We start from the raw sequence: 22,469 nt of genomic DNA, 5'->3' as shown, positions 1-22,469 counted from the left end.
TTCCCCTTCTCTGTTCATGATTTAGCAAAGCTGTTAAAATGATTAGAGCAAAAGTTAAAAAATGACAGTCTATGTATAAATGATTTAAGTTGGGTCTCTGTTCTTTTAATACTTCTTTCCTGTATATGTTTATCTTTTCATTTTTGTAAGTCCTAGTATTATCCCCCTGATTTTGAGTGATTAGGTAAAAATGGATTCTTTCTTTGTAATCTCAATCCATAAAGTTTGATTTCCTTTTATTATTTCACTTTTTTCCTTGACTTGACTCTATATGGATTTCTTGCTATGTGCCAGGTATTGTGGTAATAACCGTATGAACTTAACTCATTTATTCTTTTTGATAATTCTGAAAATACTCTATTATTCTGTTTGTCAATGAAAGAGTAAAAAAATTTATAGAATCAGAGATCAGCTTGCCCCAAATCATCCTATTATGTAATAAGCAGCAGAACAAGAATAAGAATCTAGGTCTATAAAAGTAAAGAACTCAAGCTGTTTACTGACTCTTTAATATGAACAATGTAATTAGAATCACTTAGGGATGGAAAATTAGTACCAAAGTCATTTCAGGGCCTTTTCTTAACTAACATTGGTAGATGTCATTCTCTTCAGCATAAGTCAGAGGAAGGAACTATACATTTTCTCAGAGTTCTCAATAGTTCTGTGTGCTATTTTTAGTAGGTATTATATATTAATTGAGTTTCTTAAATAGTATTTTTCTATTAATTAAAAACAATTTAGGCAGACTCATGTCTGTCAGCTTTTGTGACATCCCTAACTAGCATAAACAATAAAATGTACTATATGATAAATAATTCATATCTCTGTATATTGTGTAAGCCTGTAAGTATTTTAAAATGATACAGGTGAAAAATCAATGATAATAATATTTGTAATTTGAATGGAGTGTATGTAAGCTTTTAGAAATTACCAGTGAGTTTCACTCTAAATTTACCAGTGAAATAGTTTTTAGGATTCTGTTTTAGTTTACTTATAATGAAAACACATATGAAAATGTTTTAAACTTCATTTTTTAAGAGGCGTGGTGTCATCCTCTTGCTTAATGTTTTGTTATCCTGTATGTTCAGCCTACAACTGGACTCGATCCAGCGATGAATTTAGAAGTAAATTCAGCTTGTAATATGACTGTATTTCTTCATTAGGGCAAAAAGAACAACCACTTTTTGCAAAGTCAAAACTAGACTACAACTATTACTACTTTTTTTGAGAACTAATTTTCTTGATAGGATTCCTGTCAATAAAATGTTCAGATGTTACCTGCTGACTCCAAACAATCTTTATATTCTCTATTTTGAAAGCATAAAAAAAAAAATCAATGAAACCCCTTTATCCCAAATAGATCTTCACACTGGCTGGACTTTCTTGAAGATTTTTTGTTCACTTTGATTGGAATATCCAATGGGCTTCTGAAAATGTGTTGTTTATCTTGTTTCAGATCAACTCATCATCAGATGCTTCTTGAGTGTACCTGATATACTTATTTGCTAATGATTTTGGGGTACAAAATAAATAAAAAATGGTCTTAGCCTCTTTGAGAAGTCATACATATTTAGTGTCACTAGTGAGCCAGGTAACATTCTGCCAATTATATGCTGGTAATCCTACACTGCATACTGATATAATACAAACTAACTATACTATACTGCTTTGTTTCTGTAAGTATTGAATTGGTTGCTAGTGACAAATAATTCAACTAATACTTACTTAGAACCTTTTATGTGTCGACATGCAATAAAATAGTACTTGTGTAGCAAACATAGTAAATGCAAATTAAATTAAATGTAGGCAGAAATCAGTGTAAGCTGCACAGAGTAGATGAAGCTTGGACCAAATTTTAAGGACATTACTTAGAAAAAAGGAGCTTGTACTTTATGGGGAAAATGTAGAAATGATACCATTCAAAGTGGTTCTTTGTTCATTCTTCTTTGGCAGATATATTAGAATATAAAATGAGTAGTTTTTGTTGTTGTGTTTTAATCAGTGTTTTACAAAAAAGGTAGGGCTTTGAAGAGTAGAAACAAATAGAGGAAAGAATTAGGGAATGAATAAGAGCTTACTTTTCCTTTTCAGATACCTAGAAGGTTATGTCTTTTTCAAGGTAAGGGGGGAAATAGTTTACTTATCCAAGAAATTTTTTATTAGAAAGTTTTAAGATGGTGGAGATTTTAAACTGTTCAATAATAGTTTTGATTTAGCACTTTCTTATTATTAAAAATTATATTTCATAAAGGCTGAGAATAAGTAAAGACCACAGGCTTTGGGGTCAAGTCTGCATTAGAATCCAGTTTTTAACTCTTTTTTACAGCATGACTTTGAGTAAGTTATCTAATATTCTTGAGTTTCAGTTTTCTCATCTGTGAAACAGGGATTTTAGTGTCTATCTTATAGTGTTATGAATATTGGGAAGTGATATATATATATAGTGTGCACATGCATATAGAAGATGTGCAATAAATGTCACTTCACTATTCTAAAGATTAAAATAATTGATACTTAAAAGGAAAAATGACTAGCATATTTTTAAAAATAGAATCTGAATATTTTTGAAAATTTTAAGAATAAATGTATAAATTAATTACTAATTTGCTCACTTTAGGAAGGTGAAGGTAACAGCTACAAAAGAAATGAAAACGTTCCTTTTTTCTATTTTGTACACTCAGACTAATTTAGGAATAGTCATCTGATTCAGCTGATTTTTTTATTGGGCACTTATTGCTTTTCCAACATATTTCTTTGTGGCATGCTGATGAAAAAGAATGTGAATATAGTATGTTAAAGTTCTGGCCTCTGAGGTAATTGATGTGATTAAAATCATTTTGTGTTTTATTCATCTGTCTGTGGGCTTCCCCAGTGGCTCAGTGGTAAAGAATTCACCTGCAGTGCAGGAGCTGCAGGAGATGGGGGTTTGATCCCTGCTGCTGCTGCTGCTGCTAAGTCGCTTCAGTCGTGTCCGACTCTGTGCGACCCCACAGACGGCAGCCCACCAGGCTCCGCCGTCCCTGGGATTCTCCAGGCAAGAACACTGGAGTGGGTTGCCATTTCCTTCTCCAATGTATGAAAGTGAAAAGGGAAAGTGAAGTCGCTCAGTCGTTTCCGACTCTTAGCGACCCCATGGTCTGCAGCCTACCAGGCTCCTCTGTCCATGGGATTGTCCAGGCAAGAGTACTGGAGTGGGGTGCCATCGCCTTGATCCCTGAGTTGGGAAGATCTCCTGGAGGAGGGCATGGCAACCCACTCCCCCTGCCTGGAGAATCCCATGGACAGTGGAGCCTGGCGGGCTGTAGTCCGTAGAGTTGCAAAGAGTCAAACACGACTGAAACGACTTTACACACACACACACACACACACACACACACACACACACACACACGTCTAAATATTGTCTCCCCCACAAGATTTGAGCTTCTTTTAAGGGAGAAATTTTTCCTTATCCTGAAATTCATGCAGTGTCTGCAAAAAATAGTTTTTTCATAAGTGGTTATAAAGTAAAATCAAGGAATGAGTGTGTCAGTGGTCAGCTATTACCAATTCTGACTTAACATTAACAAAACTGCAGCTAATTTTATGAGGTTTAGAAAGTAATTTGTATATGTTAGTGATGATAGAGTCGTATTTTAAATGAGTGAAACATGAGATTGACAAGGTCAGTGAGCCAGTGTTTCATAGACATTAGCCTTGATAAATGTGGATTTTGTGTAATCAGAGCTAGAGTTCAACTTTGTCATGTCATTTGTCTTTTAAAGCTAGTGGAATATATTTAGCTATTATTCATAAGATTTTCTTTTCATCAGTATCCCATAAAAGTTAATTTAAGGGCTGAATAGTCCTTATCTCGAATTTTGTATACACACACACCTTTTCTTTGCCTAGTTTTCCAGGCTGAAAGAGAAAAATAGAAAATAGGACACATAAAAATTCTATTTCTATTCCTAATATAGCTTTGTGAGCATACTCATCCAACTCTTGGAACAAGTTTAGTTACTATATTATCTTTTGTTTGTGCCCTGTTTTTCACTCTTAGTATCAATTTGAAGTTTTATAACATTCAGATATAATCTGTGAGGATGTCTAAGAAAATATTTAAGGTGTTAATGTGCATTAACTATTCCTGATAGACTTAATAGTTTATAACACTAATCTGTATAATCAGACATTGTCAGCTAAGAATGTTAAAGCAATTTTATGTTTAAAATTCTAAGTATAAATCTGATATACAACTAACAGTTCTTAAGTGTCATTCTTTTAATTGCAAACTTCTGTATTAATAATACAATTTGTGGGCAAATTTATTGTTGTTTAGTAATTTCTATGCATTTGAATGATAGAAATTGGCTTCAAATTAGTTTGAATCCAACTGTTTCTTTAAAGATGCAGGAAAACCTTTAAAGCAATGTCCCATTATCTATAAAAATATTATTTATTGACTCTTTTGCCTCTTGAATGCTTTTCTGTCTTCAATCTAATGAACCCTGGTCATTCATTCAACAGACATTTATCGATCATACTGTGTGCCAGGCATGCAGTGAACACACAGGGCACTAAGACCTACTCCCTATTTTAATGCCAGTGTTGTACCAGAAAATGGAACCTGTGACTTTAAAAGGTCTTTTCATAACCCATATGTATTAGTTGCTTAAGATCATACTCGAATGATTTGACATTAACCCTTGTTAATTGTGAGGATGTTTCTGAGCCTAGAACTTAGTTTTGTCCGCTTTAGCGTGTTGTTATCTGTGTAATTTCCTCAGGAGGGTAGAATTGACTACGATTGTAGTTTTTCTTCTAGGTCATAGTTGATCATTATTCTAATAATCAGTGGTTATTCTTAGACTACTAGTAAGCTTTTCAATTGATGCCTGCTGCCACTTTTTATATTCCAAATAGCTTTTCTGTGTGCAGTTTTTATTCCTAATTAAACACAAATCAAAGGGAAAGGGACTTTCCTGGCAGTCTAGTGGTTAAACTCCGTGTTTCCATTGCTGGGTGTGTGGTTTCCATCCCTGGTCAGCAAACTAAGATCCCACATGCCATGCAGTGTGGCCAAAAAAAAAACCAACCAAAAAACCAGTAACCAAAAATGCTTTCTTGGAGCTTTTCAGTTTAATAGATAATCTGTTAAATCTTTTCTGTACTATATGTATTAGGGGTCCCAAGTACTCTGCTGGGGAATGGATATTTGGTGGCATATAAGACACAAACCTTGCTGGAAAGTAACTGAATCTGAGTGGTCTTTTTTTTTGCTTTGTGTTAGGATAACTGTTCCATCAGATAACTTGGTGATGAAGACTACTGGCTTTGGCATCCTGTGTATGTACAGATGATAGTGGTGTCACTTACTGGTTGTCATCTCATTTAATTTATTCAAGTCTTTGGAGCCTCAGTTTTCTTATCCATAAATTAAGATATTAATGCCTACCTCTTGGTTGTTGAGTATTCGTGTAATTTCTATGCAATATTTAATTAATAAGCCCAGTAAAAATGTGTAAAAAGGATACATACCAAAGTAATTGAGCTTTTCTTCTTTTCCCTATGAAAATGACTGTGCCTTTTGAGAAATGGCAGTTTGAAGGATATATTTGTATTTTTTTTTGAAGGTGATGTTAAAGCACAAGAAATGTATGTAAATCCTTTATTTCCCTTATCCCCTCCCTACTACCTTTCTAACGTGAATGAGCCCTAGCATTTAGTCTCTGGAGCCTTTTATTCCTTTACTTTATGTGGAACTGTCAATAAACATACTAATTGTGTTGCTTTCTTTTGCCTACTAAACAGGAGGTGGAAGTCACTTGTCCTTTTTGTGTTGACTGACAGGGTAGCCACCAGATAGATTTGGTAATCTTAAGTTTGTTACCCAACCGGTGACCCAGAGATGCTGGTCTCTTGTAGCTCATTAATAGTCCCTGAGGAATTCAGTTTTTAAGTTCACTGTTTATTGGTCACCTCTAATTCTAGAGATACCTATCATAGAGGAATGCCAAAATTCTAGGCATACTGTCTTTTTCTTTTTTAAATATTCAGTGTAGCTATTACATTTTTTATTTTATTTAGAAATTTTCCCAGGGGAATATGTCTTAAACTTTAACACTGTACTGCAGTAGCAATATTCTGCTTAGTTTACTGTGTCAGTTTGAGTGCTCCAAGATTCAAATGCCAAAATGAAATTTGGTCTATGCAAGAGATTTATTTGGGGAAACACCTTTAATAGATAAAGGGGAGACTCTTCAGACAGCAGTACAGGTCTGACTGTGTGGAAGGAGAAAGAGAAGGTAGGATTGAGTAGGAAGGGCATCATACTGCAGCATATTCCTAAGAAAGTTTCAGCCAGGCTGTTGCGGAGTCCTTGAGACTGTTGTCCTTTAGAAGAAGCCCTTATTTGGTAGCAATGGCTATGTTTGTAGTACCCTTGGTGTGCCCAGTCATTGACTGGGAATAGCCCTAGGGAGATGTGTCCTGGGGAACCCCCAGAGGATCCACAAGTGTAGCATCTGGAGTTTGTGAGTCAGCTATGCTCTCTGCAGTAAGTTCTACTGAAAGGAGATCCAAGCTGGGCAAGCCCATGACAGCCACAGTTAGTAACACTAAGAACCATAGTGGTAGGTACACAAATACTGTTTTATTTAATTTTATCATCAAATGGTATCATTCATGAGCACATGATGACATGGAAAAGTCAAATAGCAGTTAACTTAGCTCACTTAACTCACAGGTGATAGAACCAGAATTCTAACTTAGGCAGGATTCTGACTCCACAGGGTGTCTTAAAGCATTTAAATACCTATACATCATACCGAGTACATGCATCGACTATAAAAATTCTGCTAAACTTTATTTCGTGACTTAACTATATTCTTTTTAGAAAGTTTCATGAATCTAAAAATGTCTAATTACCTTTCACCATACTAGTTTCCAGAGATCGATTTGTTTTCATTAAAGTATATATATTCAGAGCTGTGGCTTTACTGTTTGAATTTTGATGCATGTCTTCACTTGTCAAAAAAAAGTACATTATGCTAGTTACACTCCATCCCCCTTTTTTCCCAATATATTGAAGTTGTACTACAAATCTCTAGCTACAATAAGCAATTCTCCAAGGATGAAGAAAGAAAATGTACATACACACAGGAATTTCTTTTCCAGAACTAAAATTGACGTTTTATAAATAATTTCCATGTTGCAAAGTTGAGACTAAGAAATCACAGCAATTCAGTGATATGCATTTGGCATGAGTCAGTTTTAGTTCTTAGTGCTTTTCATTGGAAATGGCATAAAAAGTAAGATTTCTTTGAATTTTTTATGCTGTGGGCTTACAAGAGACATAAGATGTTTTTCTCTTATAGATGTCTGGCAGTGCATGGCAGCAGAAGTAACGAAATGGTCACAAACCCCAGCAGTACTTTCCCAGGTCACATGCACTCTTAATTTTTAAAGAATCTAGAAACAACCTAAGCAGTTGATAACAGGTCATTTCTAGGTGATAAAGGATATTTGATATGGGGTGTTGCTTTTCTTTCCACACCTAGCATTTTTATAGTCATTTAGAGACCTACTTTACATGGTGGTGGGTTTATATGTGTTTAAATATGTAACCTAACTGATAATTGAATTGTAACTCTTTTCTTCTTTTCTTGATGTTTGACATTGATTTTGAGGTCTGAAATTTTTTTTCAAGCTTTTTTCCCCTGGCTCATTTTATATATAAACACTTCCGATAGTCATTGACTTCAAAATAAGGGCAGTTGGAAATGCCAAACGCAGCTACTGTTGAAAAAACAAAAGAGAGAAGGAGAGAAATTGTGAATTATAGTATCTACTGCCGGAAGTACTTAGGCATTTTTCTTTCAGACACCTTTGTATTAAAGTAATTTTACAAGCTTTACTCAAAAAATAGTCTCCTTTGAATGTAAAAATTGGGAAACTATAGATTGATGCTTTAGAAATTTGGTCTAGTCTTTCAGTGACCTAGTAGTTGATATGAAAACATGAATATAAAAATAAATAGCATATTGGCTAAACTGTACTATACTCATGAAAGAAGCCAAAAAATTATGGATTAAACTGAATCTGAAAATAATTACAGTTTTGTGTCCTAAACCAGATTCGTTTTTAAAATGAAATGATAGGTCCTTGACCCTTGGATGTGCTTGGAATAAATATGGAACACAGTATTGTTTTTAAAACTATTTTGCTTTTATAAGCTAAGACAGATGTACAAAAAAGATGCAGTTTTTATTTTGTATTGGCAGCTTCCAAATATTTAGTATCTATTTCCAAGAGTTGCAATTAGTAAAGCTACCATGGTACTGAAATCTGCACATCCCACAAGCTAATTATATTTGCAAGGTCAGAGTGAATACATATTTTCAGAAAAATAAAGGGTTATATAAATATGTGTCTTTTACTTGGCTGTTATATCACAGTTTGTTGATCTGGAGTATAATGTGTACAATTCACAAATTTGTCTGATAACAGAAAGTGGTGTGTGATTGTGTTTATTTTACTAACCAGTATATTCACAGCAATCACTTCCAAATATCTCTCCAGTAAAGATGTGTTAATTACAAAACAGACAAGGTCTTCTATTATATTAAAGCTACTAACAAGAAGACAGCAGGAATCACACATGTAAATAGCATCATCAACCCCTATTTTAGTCCTCTGTTTTGATCTGTGAGTTGCGCATAGACCAAAGGTGCTATTAAAGACTGAGTGTATGAAATAGGCAGCATTATATGAACAAAATTTATTCAACAAGAAAACAGACCTTTAACATGAATTTAACAAGCCTGAGAAATTATAAACTATCATATGCTGCAGATTCATGCAGTGATAATAAACAAAAAAGGAAAGTAAGAGGTTTCTCTAAGCTAGCCAAACTGCTAATGGTTTTGTTATAAGCTGTCTACTGTTGCAGTGACCTCTGAAAAGTCTCAAGGCACTTGTACCAGAAAAAATTAAGTGGTCAGGCTGGTGAACAGAGATTCAACGTGGTGTGTAGGACTGTAGCACGGAAAGGAATTATAAAAGTCTAGCCTCATATTCCTGAAAATATTTGTCATACTTTAGCTTGGAAGTTTTTGTTGGTACATATTAAGGAGAGAGTTTTTGGGCAAAGTTTTTTGTCTAAATTACTTTTTGGATTTATAAGCTTATGACATAGGCTGAACTGGTTTAATGTATATATACATTAAAAAATACCATTCAGAAAATTCATATAGCTCGAAAACATGGATTTTGCCCCTGCCCCCCTCCCATACCTTAATTAATCCTAGGGGGTTCTTTGTTCAGTATATTGTATCTAAGATTTCCATCCTCATCCATGGAGTGACCACTTTGCTGTCATTCTGTTGCATCATGCTGTAAATGCATAAACATGGAGAAACGCCTTCAGCTTATACACACCTCCAAGTGCTCACTAGGGCTTTTTCTTGAATCTTAGTGTGGCATAATTAACACCTTCTTCACCCATTGCTCATTAGTGCACTGGACATTAATGAGTCTATTTTGATAGTTGTTCTGAAGGAGAAACTTACTTATTCTCACAGTGCAAAAAGCAATTATAAAATTGTATAGAAATTAAAATGTAGACTATATTGCCATATTTATATTTTTATTGCATACTAAATCTAATTTTAGTCTGCAGGTTGTTGAACATGTTAGTTTCCTTAAGACAGTTGCTATAGTGATGGCAGCAAATTCCTTTGATCTTGGTGAAGTTATTCATTTTCTATTGGCTATCATATTGTCAGTCAGAAGTTGTCAGTCTAAGCATTTAATTTCACATAGGTTGGAACAGCATATTAAATTCTTGAATTTTTCTCTTTAATTTTAAAAAAGAATTAAAAATTTAAATGTCAGATTGTTTTTAACTGGTTGCAATATCTATTTAGCTGGTATTTCCATTTCCTTTTTATGAAGTTTCATACCTGTTTATAATATTCCAGAGAAATATTAGAGACTTTTTCCTGTAAAATAGCTAGTTTGCTGCTTTGGTTTGAAGGCATTCTATATAAAAATACATCTTGATATATAATGGAATTTTCATAGTTTTGTAGGAGTGTTCTTTTTGTATAAATTGTACTGAAATCTTTAAATGGGATCAAACTATTTTAAAAAACAATTGGACCAAAGTGATGCTTTGCTGTTAAATATTTACTGCTGTTGGTTAGGGAATCAATTCTTAATTTTGTATTTATTTAAGTTGTACTTCTGTCTATCAGAATAGTCTCTTTTCCCTTCTTTGGCCTACATTTTATCTTATTTTTATGTGCTTTTTAGTAGAAAATGTTAGAACATTTTACTTTGATATGTTTTTAAACAACTGTCTGATAACATCTGATTAAAGCATGTTTGATAGTAGTACTTATTTTTATTATTGCTTTATGAAAAATATGATTAAAATTAAGTGTAAGCAAGAGGTATAAACCTAGACCATATTTATTTATACATAAATGTGAAAATTAAGACTGAATTACAGTTATTGTATAAGAAGAAAAAAGTTTTCACAAACTTTTAAATCATGCATGTTCTGGGGATACTTGGTTTTATTTTAAGGCAAAAAGAATCTTTGGGGGAATTCAAACTGTTAGAAATAAAAGCAGAAGGCAGGGTTGATTATTTATTTCTTTATTTATTTGGCTGCTGGAATAGACAGGGGCCTTAGATTGTGTCACTTGTCACAGTGCTTTGATCTAAGTTTGTGTACTTTTGTACCTTCATGGCAGCCTTTTAGAAAGAGTGACTCTTTCAGTCTTGTTCTTGTCATATAGCATTTAGTAATATACTTCCTTGATTTTTCAGCCTTTATTACATTCCAATTGACTTATTTTGGAATTTTTTTTTTTAGTTAGTATCCTCAAACAATAATTATACAAATGAGAAATAGTCTAGTTGACAACAGCTTTTGAAACATTGATAAATCTCAGTTGTTTAGCACCTTGAAAGGCAAACCTAGAAATACTATTGTATCCTGCTTTAAGATATTTTTATATGAAGAATGTGTTGAGTTTATTCTCTAGGTGATTTGATTTACGTTCTCTAAAAGAGACATGTGTCTTGAGATCCCAGGTTCTTTGCATAAAACTTAACAACATTTAAAACCTTTAACAAGTTCTTTCAAATCCATGATAATGAACAGAGAAAAGCATTCAGATAATAGGTGATTCTTGTTAAATCTCATACTATATAAGAGCTAATTGATGATTTGTATCATATAAGGATTTGAAGTTTTTCTCTACAAAAATATTGACTCCACCCAGCAAAAAGAGAATACCTATCATTATTTGTTTACTTTGAACTTAGAACTGTATCATTCTATACCATCTTCCTAACTTAAAGCATGGATGACCTTGGTTTTCTTGTATTGTGCCTCTTATTCTTGAGAGTGGTTTGGACATTAAAGGCCATCAGACAAGGTATAAAGTCTTTTATAGTCACAAGAAGTAAAAGGTATCTGACTAGAAGAGAATACGTGGAGCAACTGCCTTGCTGGTTGTAATTTTGTTGTCATTTCAAGTATCGTGGTAGTATAATTGATGTGACAGGGCTGGGCTTTAGATGTGGTCCCTTAGCTTGTGCTCACTTTCAGTTTTAGTTTCTCTTTGTCATTCATTTTGATTAGGTAAAATTTAGGTGACAGACATATGCACACCAATGAAGGCTGTTTGGTATAAGTTTAGTAATGACATGTTTCAATAATAAAGATGCAAAGTTAATATTTTCCTTTACTGCTTCATGAAAATTGCAATAATTGGTGTCACCTTACATTACAAGATAGAGGGTGGTGTGCTGATGGCACAGTCAGCAGGGGTTCTTTTTTATTAATATTATAATTAAATGATTTTCTGGAAATAGGCCAGAAACAGATGCAAGTTGATCATGCCTTGTCCACTGTTGCTTGGCATCATCACTTGCTTTTTAAAAAAGAAATGACCTGACACCTTGTTTTTACAGGTTGTTATCGATGCCTTCAGATTGATCAATGCTAATATGATGGTCTTAGGACATGAACCAAGACAAACAACCTCAAATCTGGGTCACCTAAACAAGCCATCTATTCAGGTAATGCCTGTATTTGATTTTGTGTTAAAACTGTTTTAAATTTTTAAAGCCTATTATAAATGACCAGTGTAAGATCCAATACTTAGTCTTTTAATTTGTTTAGCAATTAATTTTTCTTGTGCTTTGAAAGGAGATTATGAAAATAGTGTTGCAAAAGTTAGATTTGTTGTATATGAATCCGCTTTTAGTGATGTCTTTAAACTTCACTAACATAGCTTGAGGACATCCTTTTGGGGGGCATGGTAGATCCTTAATCTTGAGAGTACCTTACAGCTTTGTTGGTTAACAGTGTAGTAAAGGACTGATAGGGGTTTAAGTGGAGTGTGTTAGGTATCATAGTATCATTATTAATTGGTTAGTACACTTTTCTCTTAGTACCTAATGGTAAATTGCTGTATTCTTTAAGGGGTTCCCAGAAGCAGTTCCTAAATAGTACTTAAATATTTCTTTTCTTTTTTTTTGCTTAATCCCTTCTTTTAAAACAATTCATACAAGACACAGCTACATACTACTTTCAATTAGTTTGTATCTTGTTCTTTCTAGTGATGTCAGCCACATTATTAAAGTTATTTAGACACTTAATATCCTCCTGAGTGATGAGTGTTTTCTTTGTATTGTTCACATACCTCATTGTTTTTACACAAATCTTTATTGTCTGCAGAAATTATTTTAATATGTTTTTAAATGCACCACAACCTGTGTCTGTATAGTTAATTGCTTCTCTGAAGATTAATTAAAAGGACAGAAATACCATGTTTGGTTAAATAGAACACACAGGACAGAGACATTATAGTAGCTATTGCTGCTCCGCTTCTGAAACCTTGCTCTGTCGTGTGGTTGTCTTTGGGGAGTTGTGGCTTTGACAGTTAGCCATGGTTAAGCTTGGCTATACTTTGATAACTTTATACTTTCAGATGCTTAGTTTTTCAGCAGTCACTCATCTGAAGCCTTCATCAAAGTGAAAAAAAAATTTTTCCCAAAGGACTGAGGTGTGTTGCTTCTGAAAAAATTATTTTAGATGTCAGAGAAAACTACAAAGTACAATGAGTATGAAATAAGCTACTAGTGTTTTTGATTGGGTACAGACAAGCCCATGCTTGCATGTTCCAGGAGAATATATTATTGGACCAGTTTAGCCTGTGATAATGACCTTTCTTGTAAACCCCCATAGCATCATACTGCTTCATTATTTTTTTGCAAAAGGTTAAGTAGCATCTCACAGTCTAAGATCATTGTGATTACTGCATGGTGTGTTTCTGCCAGAAGTTTCTACTAATTGCAAGTCAACAGCCACCTGTTGCAGATATTGTCTTTTAAATTTAAATACTGCTGTTTAACCTTAAAAATTGAGTGTAATTAAATAATTAAAATCTGGTTCTTTTTACATCAATCCAGTTTGTATTTTTTACCTGATAGTCTGTAATTTAAGGTGAACCTTAAGAAGCTTTCCAAACTGAAGTTAAAGGGACCTGTGTATATAACAGCTATAGCATCATTGTTTTTCATTTCTTCTTAGTTTGTTTTGCCTTCCAATTAAAATATGTAAATATATTTATTTCACAGTTTGTATAGCACCCATCAGGAAGATATCTATCTGGGTGCTTTGCAGTTTTGAGATAATTCCAGTACTAAAACACTCAAATGGGATCAAGCCAAAAAGTGACAGAACAAGGGAACACCTTAATACAATTTCTTAGTTTTCTTAAGACAAGGTAGAAAGAAAGCAACCTAGAAGAACTTGAAGTGATTGGTGATATTCATAATAGAATTTTAAGATGTGTTGGAAGAATCTGTACCTCAGGGATCAGAAACCTTCAGAACAGCCATACCTCTTATTTTGGAGGAAAATTAGTTTGTGTTTAGAGGGATCTTGTTCCTAAACCAACTTATAAGTAGTAGGAATAGGAACCTGACAGGTACCATCAGCCCTCATGCTGGTGTTTGCTAATGCTTTTGCTAATGCTTTGCTGATTTTTTTCACTATCATACTTAAAGTAGGGGGGGGTATTAGGGTTATATTGTAAACTACTATTTAATACATTGAGAAAAGTTCAAAATATGTTAAGGTAAAGATTATAAAATCACATACACAAGTTCTCCTCTTTGAAAAAATATATGTTAAAAACTGTGCCCATGTATTTATACCACAGTGTTAGTATTGATTGTCTTTGGGTAATAGGATTATGGATTTTTTTCTTGTTTTTCCTTCTCTGTATTTCTTAAACTTTTGCAGTGAAACATACTGCTTTTAGAAGATGTTACTTTTAAGCACTAATAGCAATGTTGAAGTATCTACAACAAAACAAAGCTCATAGACAAAGTTTATATGAACTTTCATGTTTTAAATAGAGAAGTCATTAATAGAGTCATTTCCAACAGAGAGGGAAAAGTGTAATGCCTGTACTGTAGAGTTTTCTATTAATGTTTGTGACTGTAATACTATTTTGTATGTGGAACATTTGACCAATACTGTCAAATGTATAGAATTGAGAATTAGCAAACATTTATTTTATTAAACCTATTTCACTAAAAATTCTTCAACATTTCAAGTCCTTAAAGGTCACAGTTTGTATGAAGATTGGTTGTCAGCTGCATGGAAATTTACTGACTATTGATGCACAGATACATTGTACTAGGATTGTGAGCCCCTTAAGTGTAGCTCTGAGTACAACTGCATTGTCTAACAGAATTAAACTCTTCAAAAAACATTATTTTCAGTAGTTGTTAAGCAGTTGTAAATCAGTTGCTCTAGAAAGAACCATTGTGGCCATTTTGTAGATGAGGAAACTTGAGGCCCAGCATGTTTGTGATTTGCCTAGATTACCTAGTGAGGTGTAGGAACTGTAAGCAGAGCTTTCCCTTTTATACTATATTTAGAAGATTCACTAATTCATTAATTTTTGCATAGATAATGTACATATACAGCTCAAAATTCAAAACTTATGAAAAAGTATTTAGCAAAAATTCTCCCTTCTGCATTTGCCATTTGCAGCCTAGTTCTCCACCCAAAAGGAAACAAAGGACATGTTTTGTTTCTTTTCAGTTATTATATTTATATAAAGAAAGCTTCATTTTAAAGTATGACTTAATGGATGATATTTAGCAGCACACTTTCAGTTTATCAATGTAAAATAAGACAAACATTCATCTTTAGATCTAAATAAATATCCCTTAAGGGCATGAAACTTTTTTTTAACCTATCAAGAACCTATAAATAGGTTATTACACATTTCATAAGCTGTGTGTTTTATAATATGCCTGTTTTCCACACAGTGGGCAAATGAAGTTAGAACTTCTAATTTCTCCTGAGTAGTCTGGACATTGCTAGTGAAATATGATTTCACCATAATGATTATTGGTGTACTTTTCTTCAGATCTGTCATACCAACAAGATTATAAAGCTCTACTCTAAAGATTAACTTAAATATAGAAATAACCTGAAAGTCAAATCAGTGGGATCTCAAAACTCCTCTTTGTCTCATTACTTCTCCAGATTACTCTTTGTCTAAAATAAATAGCGTCTTAGACTGATATTGAGTATCAAACCTAGGAAGAACTCCCTTCTTTGAAAGTTTGACAGCCTTTGAGCAAAGAAAACAAGGGTCAGCATATCCACAAAGCAAATAAGCTAAGTCCTGTTAGTAATTCTAAAATGTATTGTCCTAGAAACAGCACTCTAAAAGGTGATTTAGCTTCCCAGGTCAGCCACTGAAAGCTTACAACCCACAATATAAACAGTATAGAACAGAACCTTGCTTTTTAACAGTGCTTCTGTGAGAAAGTGTTGCAGGTTTCAAATAATTAATGCATGAGCTTCAGGACAAAATCCCGTTTTACTGAAGAATTGCCTAAATTTTCCTAAATCCATCATGTGTTTTGTTAAGTATAGATTTAAAAATTAGGTATTGATGTTTTCCAGAATTTCCTGGTTATGTAACTTTTTTTTGGCCTGATAGACTACAGCATTTTCAATTTGGCCCTTTCAAGAGGCTAGTCTTCCCCTTGGTAAAGCTAATCTTATATTTGGTGTATGCTGCCACAACTTGTAATTCAGTGTCAACTAGATTGGTGAATTTGAGAAAATTTATTTTTCACTAAGCTAAATAAAAGAGCCTGCGCCTTTTGGGCTTATATGGAAGAAGGACTCCACAGGGCCAGTTTACTTAAGATTTGGGATGAATGTAATGGGGGCACGCAGCAGATGAGTAAGTGAAATTAGAAGATAGTTTGAGGATATCAGTTGGATTAAATTTATATTTGTTTATTATTGTCCCTGCTAATCTTTCATACTACCTGTGTTAGTTTTACTACTTTTATCTGAATAATGTAATTGAAAATCAAGTAGGTAGCGCCTTCAGGTTCTAAACTGTGTATTTCAGCAGTACAGTTTATCTCCAAAATGTGGACCTGTGTGCCCATTTGGCTGACTTCTGTATCTGTTAGCTATACTGTTACTAGCTTTCTGGCCCCTTTGTAAAATTATACAGTTGGAGCACGGCATAAAAGCATTTGTATGAGAGATCAGTTGGCACCTGAAATCTAGCCTAAGCTTCACTCTCTAGCCAGGCTGTGTCTGCTTGGAGCACTTGGGCACCTTTTTTAAATTCTTCCACCCAGAGGATGTACTTCCTAATTTGCCTAAAGGTGAAACTGTTTAAGGGAGTCACTGATTAGTCTTCACAGTAGTACAGCATATCTATGCATTGAAATTTAAATCACTGTTCTTCATTTCTGAAATGAATAAGAATTTAATAGATCCTCTTAGTACTTAAATTTCATATGTCAACCGTTTTATTATAGCAGGTGTTAGAAATACGAGAATGGATTTTTGTGGTACATAATCTAAAATGGGTTAGTATTTGGTGGGGTGATTTTGCTAGCAAAATTTAGTAATACCCCTTTTTTTACCTCAACACCTTAAGACTACACTATAAAAATCTATTTATTAGAGAATGAGTGGTTGTTTTAGTTTATCTTTAGATTCCTGAGAGTTAACCCCAAAGCCATTTTTGTTTTTGTACTTGAAAATATATCCAATGTATATTTCTGTGCTTTAATGTCTTAGAAGGGTGATTGAGGAGTCCATAGAAAGTGTTCTGGACCTCATTTGAACCTCTGCTGCTAAGTTATTTAAGCAGTTGTGAAGCGTTTCCAGCACATACAGGGTTATTGTTTCTTAATAAAACCATGACATTAGCTTAAGTTTTTATTATGGTCTGCCTGTTTTTCTCAGTGATCAAGTACAGTGGAAAGAAATAGCCAAATGGACACACAGACAGGTCCATATTTTAGAGATTAATTTTTCTGCTGAAATTCCCAGTTTTGAACTTGAAGGCACTACCTACTTGATTTTCAATTAGGGTATTAAGATAAAAAGTAGTAAAACTAACACAAGCAGTATGAAAGATTAACAGGGACAATAATAAACAAATATAAATTTAATCCAATGATATCTACAAGTACTGCTTAGTGAGATTGCCTGTCTCTAGACCCAGTACAGAACAGATTCCATTTTATTAATTTAAAGACATGTGCAGACAGTTATTTTTCATATATTAGAGCTGAATTAAAAAGGGAAACTCCAGATTAATATTTGGGTGAAGGAATAATTATTTTATTACAGCTTTTTAGTCTTTGCTCTAAGTAAGAAACAGCCCCTGCCTAGATGATCATAAAGTTAGACTTAATAAATTATGTGCTATTTATAAATTATGAATAGTTAATTTCTAAGTTAGATTATGATGAAGTCAAACTCTATCTGACTCTGAGCAAGGCTACTAAAACTGTTGAATTTGTGCTGCTATATCATGCTTTAAAGAATGTGTGCCCCATACCTCAGAACCTCACGCCTAAACTTTAGCTGAGAAAAAAATAGTTTAGTATTTATTTTGGATAAAAATTCATTTTTAGAAGATAAAGATATTGTCTACTAGATGTGTCAATAGTTTCAAACAGATGTATTTATTTTATTAGATGAAAAATACTAATTTGTCCTTTTTCTAATCATTTATCTATACAGGCATTAATTCATGGACTAAACAGACATTATTACTCCATTACTATTAACTATCGGAAAAATGAATTGGAACAGAAGGTGAGCTTAAATTTTTTACCTTCAAGGAGGAAAAACGTCTAGTTCAAACAACTGAGCTATTACCAGGTTTATTTGAATTTAAATTGTTGACCTCTTTCATTCATTGTATTCAAAAGTTTTTTCATTCCTCTTGAATTGCAGCATAAAATAAAGGAATATTTTACTGGACAAATTGAAGGACGGTTTTACCTTCTTGGTATGTGCTAAAGCAGAGGAAGAAGTAGGAAACAAACATTCCAGCTTGGTTATATGATAAATTATAAAAATCTTTCTTCTAGGTCTGTGATTTTTCTGGTTAATTTATCTTCTCCAATAAAATGACCTTTTGTCACTAAACTGCTCAATAGATAACTTTCCAGATTTGAAAGGAATAAATTAGATTGTAATTCTATCGTATTTTTTTTAAAGTACCATGGTTACTTAGGATAAACTAAAGGTGAGTCAAAAGGAAAATGCATTTTAAGGATTTTCAGATATTCAGATCTAAATTTGTACACCTTTTTATAGTAGAAAAATTTGATACTTTAAAAATTACCTCGCATCTTGACGAATTAGCATTTTTTCAGTCCAGTTCAGTCGCTCAGTCGTGTCCGACTCTTTGCCACCCCATGAACCGCAGCACACCAGGCCTCCCTGTCCATTACCAACTCCCAGAGTTTACCCAAACTCATGTCCATCGAGTCGGTGATGTCATCCAATCATCTCATCCTCTGTTGTCCCCTTCTCCTCCTGCCTTCAGTCTTTCCCAGTATCAGGATCTTTTCCAATGAATCAGCTCTTTGCATCAGGTGGCCAAAGTATTGGAGTCACAGCTTCAACATCAGTCCTTCCAATGAACACCCAGGACTGATCTCCTTTAGGATGGACTGGTTGGATCTCCTTGTAGTCCAAGGGAATCGAAAGCGTCTTCTCCAACAGCACAGTTCAAAAGCATCAATTCTTCGGCGCTCAGCTTTCTTTATAGTCCAACTCTCACATCCATATGTGACTACTGGAAAAACCATAGTCTTGACTAGATGGACCTTTGTTGGCAAAGTAATGTCTCTGTTTTTTAGTGTGCTGTCTAGGTTGGTCATAACTTTCCTTCCAAGGAGTAAGCATCTTTTAATTTCATGGCTGCAGTCACCATCTGCAGTGATTTTGGAGCCCCAAAAATAAAGTCAGCCACTTTTCCCACTGTTTCCCCATCTATTTGCCAGGAAGTGATGGGACCACATGCCATGATCTTAGTTTTCTGAATGTTGAGCTTTAAGCCAACTTTTTCACTCTTCTCTTTCATCAAGAGGTTCTTTAGTTCTTCTTCACTTTCTGCCATAAAGAAAGTGGTGTCATCTGCATATCTGAGGTTATTGATATTTCTTCCGGCAATCTTGATTCCAGCTTGTGCTTCTTCCAGCCCAGCGTTTCTCATGATGTACTCTGCATATAAGTTAAATAAGCAGGGTGACAATATACAGCCTTAACGTACTCCTTTTCCTATTTGGAACTAGTCTGTTGTTCCATGTCCAGTTCTAATGGTTGCTTCCTGACCTGCATACAGGTTTCTCAAGAGGCAGGTCAGGCGGTCTGGTATTCCCATCTCTTTCAGAATTTTCCACATTTTGTTGTGATCCACACAGTCAAAGACTTTGGCATAGTCGATAAAGCAGATATAGATGTTTTTCTGGAACTCTCTTGCTTTTTTTATGACCCAGTGGATGTTAGCGATTTGATGATCTCTGGTTCCTCTGCCTTTTCTAAAACCAGCTTGAACATCTAGAAGTTCATGGTTCATGTATTGCTGAAGCCTGGCTTGTGGAGAATTTGAGCATTACTTTACTGGTGTGTGAGATGAGTGCAATTGTACGGTAGTTTGAGCATTCTTTGGCATTGCCTTTCTTTGGGATTGGCATGAAAACTGACCTTTTCCAGTCGTGTGGCCACTGTTGAGTTTTCCAAATTTGCCGGCATATTGAGTACAACGCTTTCACAGCATCATCTTTTAGAATTTGAAATAGCTCAACTGGAATTCCATCACCTCCACTAGCTTTGTTCATAGTGATGCTTCCTAAGGCCTGCTTGACTTCGCATTCCAGGATGTCTGGCTCTAGGTGAGTGATCACATCATCATGGTTATCTGGTTCATGAAGATCTTTTGTGTATAGTTCTTCTGTGTATTCTTGCCACCTCTTTTTAATATCTTCTGCTTCTCTTAGGTCCATACCATTTCTGTCCTTTATTGAGCCCATCTTTGCATGAAATATTCCCTTGGTATCTCTAATTTTCTTGAAGAGATCTCTAGTCTTTCCCATTCCATTGTTTTCCTCTATTTCTTTGCATTGATTGCTGAGGAAGGCTTTCTTATCTCTCCTTGCTATTCTTTGGAACTCTGCATTCAAATGCATATATCTTTCCTTTTCTCCTTTGCTTTTCGCTTCTCTTCTTTTCACAGCTATTTATAAGGCCTCCTCAGAAAGCCATTTTGCCTTTTTGCATTTCTTTTTCATGAGGATGGTCTTGATCCCTGTCTCCTGTACAATGTCATGAACCTCCATCCATAGTTCATCAGGTACTCTGTCTATCAGATCTAGTCCCTTAAATCTATTTCTCACTTCCACTGTATAATCATAAGGGATTTGATTTGGGTCATAACCTGAATGGTCTAGTGGTTTTCCCCACTTTCTTTAAGTTAAGTCTGAATTTGGCAATAAGAAGTTCGTGATCTGAGCCACAGTCAGCTCCCGGTCTTGTTTTTGCTGACTGTATAGAGCTTCTCCATCTTTGGCTGCAAAGAATATGATCAGTCTGATTTCGGTGTTGGCCACCTGGTGATGTCCATGTGTAGAGTCTTCTCTTGTGTTGTTGGAAGAGGGTGTTTCCTATGACCAGTGCTTTCTCTTGGAAAAACTCTATTAGCCTCTGCCCTGCTTCATTCTGTACTCCAAGGCCAAATTTGCCTTTACTCCAGGTGTTTCTTGACTTCCTGCTTTTGCATTCCAGTCCCCTATAATGAAAAGGACATGTTTTTTCGGTAAAATTTGATACTTTTAAAAATTACATAACATCTTTATGAATTAGCTTCTACTATTTTAGGGTTATCTTGAATACAGTTTCTCTCAACTAGTTAGAGATATTCTACCTGTTGCTTTTTGAAATTATAACCTGAACTGCTTTTTTCTTTCTTTATTACTGCAATTGGTCATCCTCCAAATAAGCTTCTTTCGTTTCTCTCTTAGAAAGACTTAAGAAAGTCTTAAAGAACATGAGTACTATTGACAGCCAGTAAGCTTTGATTACTACATGCACTCTGAAGTTCAAACGTGATAAGTAATCAGTAGTAAACAAGATCTTCTTACTAGTTGAAAGTGTTCCCCATAGAGTTACCTTAGAAGGGATTCTAGTGCATATGGTGTGTGGGAGGTAGAATAAGAGGGCTCCCCATAATACTCCCTCTTTCAACCAGATCACTTCCATTTTCTGGCTCATTTATATTTTGTGGGGAGCATGTGCCATGTAAGATTTTCTGAAGTTTGATAAGCTATTGATTTAAAACTTCTAAGCCACCAATAAATTCCCTTAAAGGTCCTAGGTGCTTGAGCATGGTTTTGAGTGAGGTGCTGCAGGGGACCAGTTCTTCCTTGACCTGAGGGGAGACACAGAGCCATACAGCTCTCTTCCATCTGTTTGCTTTTGTTCCAAAGTTCATACCAGCTTTGGTAGATTTAGTTGATAACTGGAAGTACATTTTCAACACTTATTTTAATTTTATGTAGACTAGGTACAGGCCATGGGTAAAAAGGGTACCACTCAGACACAAACTGAAAAATTCATTCAGATACATAAATATATTGCCAGTCTTATATCTGACACCCAACTGTTTGTAAATATCCATCTAATTACATCAGACTTTCTTTTTCTTCTTTCTTTTATAGTATCCTGTAAACTTAGCTACCATCCTTGGTATAAAAAAGCACACATATAAATAATTAATAGTATATTTATTTTCCTAGCATAGCTCAGTTCAGGTGCTTTCTTAATGTCAAAAGCCCTGCCTTTATTCTTGTCCCACCAACTTGTATACTTAACTCGAAGTCTTACCTGAGGGGCCCAGTGCAATCCTTGTCCAAGCAGGGTGGGATTATTATTCTGCTCTGTGAGAACTGTTTTTGTTTGCTTTTGAAGTGTACAAAAATCCAGTTCTCAACACTTAATTATAGGTAGCTTTATAACATTGATATATATAGCTTTATAGCATTCCCTGGGTTGGGAAGATCCCCTGGAGAAGGAAATGGCAACTCACTCCAGTATTCTTGGTTGG

The 22,469-nt window shown here is 34.5% G+C and overlaps 1 protein-coding gene across 5 annotated transcripts in view; it reads left to right on the top strand.

The window, feature by feature from the left end:
- The window catches only part of PSMD14 (proteasome 26S subunit, non-ATPase 14), a 101,469-nt gene that overhangs the window by 63,583 nt on the left and 15,417 nt on the right, over window positions 1-22,469 (top strand). For all 5 annotated transcript variants that reach the window (XM_081581613.1, XM_081581615.1, XM_081581614.1 and 2 more), the window contains 2 exons: window positions 11,971-12,078; window positions 18,098-18,172. In XM_081581613.1, coding sequence (XP_081437739.1) covers window positions 11,971-12,078; window positions 18,098-18,172 — 183 coding nt within the window. The remainder of the gene's footprint in view (window positions 1-11,970; window positions 12,079-18,097; window positions 18,173-22,469) is intronic.

The sequence above is a fragment of the Giraffa tippelskirchi genome, chromosome 3, assembly GCF_054371585.1.
Source record: "Giraffa tippelskirchi isolate mGirTip1 chromosome 3, T2T-mGirTip1v1.2.pri, whole genome shotgun sequence".
Taxonomy (NCBI): Eukaryota; Metazoa; Chordata; class Mammalia; order Artiodactyla; family Giraffidae; genus Giraffa; species Giraffa tippelskirchi.
Note: the sequence above shows the minus strand (reverse complement) of the source record. Positions and strands in the feature narration are given on the sequence as shown.